Source organism: Physella acuta, unplaced genomic scaffold (genome assembly GCF_028476545.2).
Source record: "Physella acuta isolate Inbredline_101_S28 unplaced genomic scaffold, ASM2847654v3 ptg000291l, whole genome shotgun sequence".
Lineage (NCBI taxonomy): Eukaryota > Metazoa > Mollusca > Gastropoda > Physidae > Physella > Physella acuta.
In genome coordinates, this window is record NW_026731810.1 from 861655 (window position 1) to 872365 (window position 10711).

A 10711-nucleotide genomic window follows, 5' to 3' on the forward strand; every position below is an offset into this window, starting at 1 on the left:
TAGGGGAGAATTTAAAACATACATACAACCAAATAAACAAACCAACAAATTAAACAACAAAGAAAAGAAATATATCAAATAAATAAATTAATCAAAGTAATTAAAATCAAATTAATTAAATTAAATTTCAAAGTAATTATAAAAATAATTAAAATTTAAAAAAAAAAAAAAAAAAAAAAAAAAAAAATTTAAAATTTAAAATAAACAAAATAATCCAATTACGTAACTCGTCAATACAAACTACAAAATAAAATAAATAAACAACTATAAAATTTAAAAAACAAAATAAAAATAATTAAAAAGTAAACAAAGTAATTAAAATTTTAAAAACTCATTAAAATTACGTAACTAGGTCAATGATTACAAAATTAAAATTAAAAAATAAAATTTAAAAAACTTAAAAATTAAAATACAAACTAATTTAAAAAATCAAACAAATAATCAAATTACGTAACTCGTTAATAAAAATTAATTAAAATCAAATTAATTAAATTCAAACTAATTAAAAAACGCATTAAAATTACGTAACTAGGTCACTGATTACGTCACAAGGTCACCACCGGTGACCTACTGACCTACTGACCTACTCCCCATCCGCATCCCTGCGCATCCTCCCCATCCCCATCCGCATCCCCATCCCCATCCCCATCCGCATCCCCATCCGGAGTATTTTACTATATGTCTTTGCGCCTGCGGCTCCTTCACCCTGCGCCTGCGCCTGCGGCTGGAGTATTTTACTATATCTCGTTGTCCCTGCGGCGCATCCCCATCCCGAGTATTTTACTATATCTCGTTGTCCCTGCGGCGCCTGCGCATCCCCCTGCGCATCCGAGTATTTTCCTATATATCCTTTGCGCATCCTGGGTGCGCCTGCGCCTGCGGATACTAATCAAAAGGGACCTAATATACTACTCCCAGCGCACTTAAAGCGTCGTTATAAAATACAGCATCGTAAGAACTGTCTCTTTGTGTGGTCTTATTATGCAACCCCCCCCCCCCCACTCATCAAAATGTATGTAATAAAAATGTCATGTATTGTTGTTATCCTAGTAGCGTCACTCTTAGACGACCCCCCCCCCCCTCTGTTTATAACAGTATGATAGCTTTAAATTTGTCACTATGAAGAGCCAGTACTGTTTGTTTTTATCGTTACTTGAAAAACGCCCCTCTTCGATGTGTTATCTAGTTCTCAATAAATTATATTGCCTTGGTCACAGGTTCAAAAGTTGTGTGAGTGGTGTCCCTTTTTAAAAAAGCCATGTGACTTGCAACACCCCTGCAACTAAAAAAAAGGACATTTTTAAAAGGCAATTAAAGACACGAAAATGAGATTTTATAGAATATTTTTTTTAAATCTCTTTTGAAAAATGATTTAATGTGAAATGTGAAATTGCACGCTATTAATTATCATTAAATTTCGCAGTTGCGTTTTGTTTAGGTCAAGCACTTGTCATTCTCAACATCCTAATTTATTTATTTTTGGTAAATTTTAATCGAGAAGTGTTGAAAATCCACTCTTGCAGAGGTACTTAGAAACACAGGGAAATAAAACGAGAAAAGCAATCGTCGTCACAATTCGGTGTGAATCGTACATAACACAGCACACATGTGTAAGCAGGTTTTTCATTAAATTAAACATAGTAAGTATGTGGTGTCATTCCGCGAATCCAAGAATTTATATTGTAAGTATTCGGGATACTGGCAAAAAGCAAGGGAAGCAGAGGATAAATGACGTCATGTACTTTTTAAAAAAATGTAAAACTGCATTTTAGTGAATTGTATTTTTTAGTCTACATGTGGGCGAATCCCATAACCTATTCGCGATCATTCCTGATAGTCATGACCCATATATTGGGAACCATCGGTCTGGCCTATGCTTTGTGTAAGGAAAACTAATCTCAATACTCAAGACAATGTTCTGTAGTTTGCCTTGTATTCTTATAGACATCATATTTCAGACGGTTTTGTAGTTTAAAAAAAAAAAAAATATTTGAAAACAACAAAAATTATCAACGGGTCATTCTCGTATGCGATTTTGATGCATAGTTTTAAGATTTGTGTATATATGCCACAGTTCTATACATCGAGAATTTCAGGTTCTTCTTAATCCTCGTCAGTCCCTGGGCAAAAATTGCAGGTTAGTGAATAGTTATTTAACTCGAAAACTTACGTTAAATGTATCAACATAGTTTTAAAATTGAAATTTGATCTATAACGTAACTTAATTAAGTGTTGCTTCCAGCAATTAACAGAAGCTTGCCATAAAATAAACAGGTTTATGCTGGTGTCTAAACTATTAAAGAAAAATCTATAATAAAACAGTTGAGACAAAGTTGAACTTAATTAAAACTGATGAATGAATATCAATTTGGAAGTTTAGTTATCTACTTAAATAAATTGCTTCCCAAAGCCTTAGGGCTGACACAATGAACCTTCATATCGCCAAAGTTCAACAAATTAAGTTTTTTAAAAATAATCTTTAAACGTGGTAATTTATCAAAAATTATTAAACAAAAACAACAAAAATTTGTTATCAAAATCTTGAGTGTTACTGCTAAAATAAGAAACATGTGTTTCTAAAGCTCGTGAGAAAAAAAATACTTAAAATTAATCATTATTATTTCATCAACGTTATAACCGTTTTCAGATCTACATGTTATTTTCAAAACAAATGTGAATGTACGGCATTTAAAAGTTTGTTTAGTGAAGCCATTTAAAATTTTCATTTTTTTTAAATAAAAAGAATCACCCTTATTATGGAAGTTTATTCTTTTTTTTGTTACCATAATCAAAACTAGTAGCATTTTAACTAAATATTTTTACAGTAATAAAAACTAGAAGAGATGTTGTCCTATTTAGAAATGTAATACATATCACAGCTTGGTTTCGACAACAACCTATTTTATGTTTAGAAATGTTTTAAATAGTACTAATTGGCTACTAGATCAACCTATTATATATATATATATATATATAAATATATATATATATATATATATATAGATATATATATATATATATATATATATATATATATATATATATATATATTTATATATATATATATATATTTATATATATATATATATGTGTGTGTGTGTTTGTGTTTTTTTTATTTGGCTCCCTCAGCTGTAATGTGAACACGTTAGTTTAAGGAGCACTCTACAATATTGACAAGGCGGCGCACGACATTTTATGATTAAACCGAGCCAGGGGCCGTACGCAGTGCCCAGCTAAACTGTAACCGGGGTTCACGAGAACACACTTCTACGATTGAGTAACGTACGCTCAAGCCTTTCATACACTACGCCTCATGGCGTCGTGCAGGGCGATAGTGTAGGTAGACCCGTGCCCCGATAAACATGATCGAAGCGCTGGCATTGTTTACATTTAAATAATTCAGTTTTAGAATATAGGATTGGTAAAGCATTGTTAAAACCCACTTTATATGTTTCGACAGATTGTATTTGTCTTTTATGCATTACTACACCCTTCAACCGATCACTATGAAACTTTGGGAAGTTGTTGACAATACTCCTGTTGAGGTTTCTGCAGAAAAAAACAAAATTTGTCGCCCGAGTTTTCCCGTGAGCTCTGTGGCGCCTACGTTAGTTTAAGACTGTGAGATAGACTGTGTCCGCCGCTGTACCTATAGGCTGCGATTTGCCATGGGCTAATGCCGCGGCAATGCGCGGGGACCGGTTCGTTAGAATATAATAATATATATATATATATATATATATATATATATATATATATATATATATATATATATATATATATATATATATATATATATATATATATATATATATATACATATATATATATATATATATATATATATATACATATATATATATATATATATATATATATATATATATATATATATATATATATATATATATTGAAAACAGGTGTGTGTGTGTGTAAGAAATTTTACAAGGCGTATTTAGTTATAAACAATAAATGTCACAATACATCTTTTTAAAACGATTGCTCTCTATCTTTATAGTTATAATATAACTAACTATATATTGAAAATAATAATTATCAGCATTATCTGCTACAGGATCCGCTTGCAGGGAGAAATGTCCACAGCCTCAACTAAACATGTCTGTGTTGTTGGTGCTGGAATGTCTGGACTTGTTGCCATTAAAGAATGCCTTAATGAAGGGTTCAAGGTCACATGCTACGAACTGGACTCGGACGTAGGTCAGATGCCATTGTTTCTTATCTTATATGTGCAGTACTTCGTTTCATTTGTTTGATTATAGATTAAAAAGACACATTCATTTAGCTCGTCGTCATCATCTTTACCCGTTTGTGCCCAAGTCATACGGGGCAGATGAAGTAGAGTCAATATGTTTCTCGTCGTACAAGGGGATAGTATGGACAGCACTATCCCCTGCCGTGTTTTGTTAACTAACGATAATCAGGTACCCATTAGAGCTGGGTTGACTCGGGGAGATTCTACTGTCTTCAACAGGATTCGAACTTAAGAGTTTCGGTGTATCAGTCTAGCGCTCTACCACTAGGCCACGCGCATGCCTTCAGCTCGAGGTAACATTAATGTTGACCGAACTATCTGTGATAAAGCACCAGGAGTTGATAAAGCTAAACAGAGCACAGCTATAATACATTTTCAACCAAAGCCATTTGCTTACAGGCATCTAGAAACATGTATATATATATATATATATATATATATATATATATATATATATATATATATATATATATATATATATATATATATATATATAATTTAGACTATTTATGTGCCTTGCACAGGTGGTATCTGGAGTGATAAACGAAACGTTAAACACCCAAACACCCCACAAATATGGGAGAATCTCATAACAAACTCCAGTAAATATTTGACAACTTTCAGCGACTATCCACCCTTAGCAGAAGACACACCGTTTCTTCGTGGTCAAGTAGGTGCTAATTTGTAGTTTACTTGCTTGTGTTTTATTTTATCCTACAATTCATATAACAAGGATTTTAGGCTTTTACTCTATTAAATAAACCTGTTTCATTACTAAACGAAACTAAGCCTCCACTTTATCCTTAGGAAATGCATGCTTACTATAAAAGATATGCAAAGGACAATCAGTTATTGCCTTGTATTCAGTTCAATACACAAGTCGTGAAGGTATGTTATTAATTGTAAAACTATTTCTCGAAATGTTTACAATAAAATATCACGCACTTAAAGAATTTTACCATTTTCTTAAATACATGTATATAGATTTGCAAGACACGTGACCACAAGAAAACTGGCCAATGGGAGGTGTTTTCATGTCCTACTAGCCGGTGTAGTTCTGATGACGTCAGTACTGAAAGTAAATCTAAAATCATAGATTTGCAAAAATGCAAACAACGGATGTTTGATTTCGTACTAATTTGTAATGGATTTTTTAAGTAAGTTTACTTAGTTTAATAATAAACATTTTTAATGATAGATGTTAACTTTTCTTGTAAAAAAAAACGACAATAAAATTTTTGTCAAATTTAAATAAAACAAATAAATTTAAACAAATAGGTAAAATAAAAGCTAAAACCACTCCATCGGAAATTTGTTAAAAGCTCGAAACGTTAATAAAATTCAAACATTGAATAGTTTTCTTTAGTTTAAAAAACGCATACATTATATAAGCAAGCCTATATGTTTTATTTTAGAATTCCAGTGTACCCATCCATCCCAGGTCTGGAAACGTTTGCAGGGACTGTTCAACATTCTTTTCACTACACAGACGGCTCTCAATTTAAGAACAAAAATGTTCTTGTTGTAGGTGAGTTGTTTTCTATAAATACATGTATTACAACATATACAATACTATTCATGCTACACAATAAAAAAAGTTGAAAATGTGTATCAAATAATTTTTAAAACCGTTAATTTTAATACATTTATCTGCAAAAATAGGGTACAAGTTTTCATTTGGACTTACCATCCGATACACTTTCATTATCCCAGCCCATATGAATCAGCCCCAATCTTTTCGTTTGTAATTTATACCTTTTTTATCCTGCAGTTTATGAATGTCTTCCGGCACTTTACTTCCAAATGTCAAGTCACATATCTTACTAATTTTATTTTAAGTAAATAACTATGTTTCTTGCTAGTGTGTATGGCATCGTTGTTTTGAAATTATGAAACACAATGTTTTATTTTACGCGCCTCAACAATTGTTCACTCAATTCATTCAACAAAATTACAAAGAATCAAGCGCAGAAACAACAACTGTCCAATACATCGATTTTGTCGTATTCTTTAAAGTATGAAAACTAAGTCATTATTTTATTCTTAAAATTATTTTCAGGCAATTCATTTTCAGCGGGAGACATCAGCTTTGATATTTCTACTCAAGCAAAACAGGTCAGTGACATAGTTTCAGAAATGACTCTTTTAATCCTGCTCTTGTACTAATTAAAGATGTACCAGCTTAACTTACTGGAATAATTTATATATTTAGCAAAGTAAAAAGAAATAGTATACCTAGTGTTATCCCATTTGGCATATTAGTATTCGCTAATTACTATCCTATTAATAGGTGCACATATCACTGCGTCAGGGTACCTGGATAGTACCTCGAATACTCTCAGGTGGCAGGCCATTGGATATCTGCAAGAGACGATGCGACATTTACTCGTGGAATCCTGAGAAAATTATCAACACAATCTTAATCTCTGAGGCACAAAACAAGATAGACCATGTGACTAGTGGTATCTGCCCAGACCAGCCTCCATCTCTTTCTTCATGGATGGTTGGCGATGCTATTTATGTTAGAACTATTTCCCTCTAAAAGTCTGACTTTATGTTTTTTCGTTTGTTTCTTGATTTTTGTAAATATTTGTCTTAGTGTGTATGTGTTTTGTTCATATATTTATTTGAGATTGTTTCTTTATTAGAATTGGTGTTGTATTATTACTTTGTTATTAATGAATTATTATTTGAAATAAATAATTTATATTGCTCTGTACTCATCTATAGTGAGATGTGTACAACCATAAATCAGTCACTGTTTAGTGTTACCTTCCCCACAACATGATTACGATTGAGCGAATTTTTTATTTTACACAAGAAAACATTTTTATTCTATAAACACAGACGCGTATTTTGCTGGTGGCTACAGCTTACTGAGAAAAGTAAAAATATTTACTTAAGCTATTTTATGCTTAATGAAGATCTTGATCACGAGATCTTTGTGTAAAGTTTTGTTGACTTGGCTTTATGTAACCTCCATTGTTTAACTAGCCTGCCTTGAAATCAGGTCAAATGAAGACGATATAAATGCACCAAAGCTGTGTGTTGACAAAATACATATAAGATATCAAAAGTTAATAGTGGCTCATCATGAAATTCGCTTAAAAGCTGGGAATTGTGTTTTGAAATATCAGTAAAATCAAATAGGTCATCACTGTACGTGGTTTTTCAGACTGCCTTGATGTCGGGTCAAATAAAAACTTACGGTCATCTTGCAAGAATCGATGGGTGCGATGCTGTTTTCCAGGATGGGACACGAGTGACGGGCCTTGATGCGATTGTTCTATGCACTGGTTATGAGCCGGAGTACTCTTTCCTTGATCAGGATTTGCTACAAGGTAACGAGTTTTCTAATTCAATATCTTAAAAAGGACAGGTTGTGTCATAAGACACATGACTTCAAAATGTACTGTCTTTAGTAAAACTTTCTTTTATCTTAAGCATTTTTTTCTAGAATTGAAAGTCTTATATTTCAATTTTTATAATTTCATAATTTCTCTGTAATCGATCAGAATTTGATAAAATGGGGCTTTATAAAATGGTGTTTCCGATCGATGAAGAGAAACACACATTGGGATTTATCGGAGCTTTTGGAGGATTTTCCTCTATTGTACCCATGAGTGAGTTACAGGTGAGTATTAATTTAATTTGAATGGTAGTGTAACACGAATTGACATGCACATGCACGTATTTAATACAACGGCTCACTTTAACTGGACATAAATATATGTTGCTACAATATAAGTCAAATTTTCTAAACTTAATCACTTTTTAGATTCAACGGAGTAGTTAATTTATTTTATTTCTCTATTCAATAACGGTAACAACAATGGCACAGTGGTCTTTTTTTCACATTGGCCGTTTTATTTTAAACAAAATAACATTTTTTAATTAAAAATATAAATAATATTTAAGAAATAACATTAACATAGAATTTAAAAAGTTGGATTAAAGAAAAGATATTACATAGATGTAATACACAAAGTATGAGAATATAACAGAGAAATGAGAAGTGTTGCAATGAGTCAGTTAAAGAGGTCATTCGGCATTTGTTGTTTTAGTTCAGTTTTGAATATATTTTCAGATATTAATTTTTTAAAAATAATTACTAAATTTAAGTTGTTTATATATTTTTTATTATAACAAAACAAAATTAGAATTGTTCTGTGTTACAATGGATTCGGTAGATGAGACCTCAATAAAAGGTTTGAATTATTGGCACAAATGTGATCGTTCACAGAGCCGGTACAGTGCTAAAATATTTGCGGGTAAGTTAAGTCTTCCTCCTGTCGACGTCATGAAAGCCGATGTCCAGTTTTGGATAAAGTTGTGTACTCGAAATCGAAACAGAAAATATTATTATTATGTGAGTATGTTTGATCACATAATACACAGATATATAACCACTGTCTAACAGATGCAACAATTATGTTTTGAAAAATAAACCGTTATGATTTTCTGGAGTTTGTTTTTAATTTTAGCTGCCGTGTCTAGAATTCCAAGACACAATAGCCAAGCTTCTGGGTGTATTCCCTGGTTTCTGGAGACTGCTCATCGTTGACCCAGTTCTGGCCTTCAGATGCTGGTATGGTCCTATGTTCTCAGCACAGTATCGTCTGCTTGGACCAGACAGCAACTGGAACCAAGCACGTGACATCTGTTACACAGCTTACACAGAGGGTTGTCTCTCTTTGAGACACAGTAAACTACCAAGGGAGGGAATCAGTAAACCAAAGGGAAATAACCTTCAATACATCTTTGTCGCTTGTGGGTTGTTGGTGTTAGCCTTCGCTATTTACCTTTGCTATCCATTTCACAAATATTACAATTAGTAAATATATTTTATGCCACGATTCCTTGTTAAATAATTTTCATCCTCTCTGGACGGTTTTCGCTGTCTGCGCTTTATAATTGGATCTTTCAAGTGAGCGCCCAGGAATTTTAAAATTAAAAAAGAGAATATATATTTTGACCTCTGCCCATTACTCTCCATGGACAACAGAATTTTTAAGTCATCCAGCCTCAGGAGCAAAGATTTGAAAAAAAAAAAAAAAATAATAATAATATTAATAATAATAAATATGATGATGATACTACTACTACTACTACTACTACTGCTACTACTACTACTAATAATAATAATAATAATAATCATAACAAAACTAATTATTATTATTTTTTTTTGTATTACTATTAATATCATTAAATAAAAAACAGACAATAGCTAAAAAAAAATAAAAAAAAATAAAAGGAGCAAAGATTTGAAAATTACCATGTCTGATCTGTTCTAGAAAAACCTATGATTGACTCGTATATCAGATATAAAGATTATATCATTATCCTCATATAGGTTACTGATCTGTTCGAGTAATCTTTTAACTTATTTGGACTATAATGTTGTGCATTTTTCAACTGAAAGGGAAAATAAATTTTAATGCATTTTTAATTACCTACTTTAAATTGGTTTACTTTATTTTCAATTGAAGAAATAAAAAAACTTTAAATGTAATAACATGCGTTTGTTTATTTGCTTTAGAGATTCATTGTGTTACGTTAAAAAATATGTTAAACCTATTAATTTTTTGGTTATACCAATTGATACCAAAATAATTTGTGCTGTGTTATGCTTATTTTCTTGAATTTCTGACAACTATGTCTTTGTATTTACGTCATAAAATATATTTACAACAAAAGGAAATTTCAAAGAGGGGTCATCCATAAATGACGTCACGCTTTTTTTGACGATTTTTACCTCCCACCCTCCCCTCCGTCACACGTCGTCACAAAAAATAAAATGACGTCACACCTCAGCCTCCAATCCCCCTCAAAATTGCAGTTGAATTTTCTTAAAACATCGATATTTTTCCAAAATCTTGTCTGAACTCTTTCAACATAGAGTATTTTAATCAATTCCAATTCCAATTTATTTCCCAAACGCGAAATAACGGCTAAAATTAGTTTTCGAACTTTTTGTTAATGCAAAAATGTGACGTCCCACCATCTGACCCACCCCCCCCCCCCCTAATCACACGCCGTCACAAAATTAGTGACTCCCCCTCCCCCTATGAGTGTGACGTCATTTATGGACGACCCCAGACGAGCTTGATTCGTGTGTTGAATTTGTAAGTTAAGAGTAGTTCATAAAAGACGTGAAACTCGTAGGGGTAAGAAGGTTGTCCGTAATTTTGTGACGATGTGTGAAATGTTAAAATTTGAATAGATACTGTTATTTTGACTTTTTGAAAACTATTTTTGGAAATTTTATTATGATTGATTAATTTACTCTATATTAAGACACCAAGAAGATTCGATACACCTGGGGACATTTGGAGAGACTAGCCCAGGACAGAGACGCCTGGAAAGCTCTTGTCAGCGGCCTTTGTCCCAGGAGGGGCTTCAGGCTAACCTAACCCAACCTAACCTAATATACTCTAC

General features: G+C 32.2%; 1 protein-coding gene across 1 annotated transcript; it reads left to right on the top strand.

The window, feature by feature from the left end:
• Nucleotides 1-4132: 4132 nt before the first annotated feature.
• On the top strand, nucleotides 4133-9626 carry LOC131939739 (dimethylaniline monooxygenase [N-oxide-forming] 2). The gene is made up of 10 exons (XM_059298223.1): nucleotides 4133-4218; nucleotides 4798-4943; nucleotides 5258-5430; nucleotides 5689-5801; nucleotides 6333-6388; nucleotides 6564-6776; nucleotides 7449-7614; nucleotides 7789-7907; nucleotides 8758-8956; nucleotides 9568-9626. Exons 1-10 carry the CDS (start codon nucleotides 4140-4142, stop codon nucleotides 9624-9626), a joined length of 1323 nt encoding a protein of 440 aa, XP_059154206.1. The 5' UTR covers nucleotides 4133-4139.
• Nucleotides 9627-10711: the final 1085 nt, after the last annotated feature.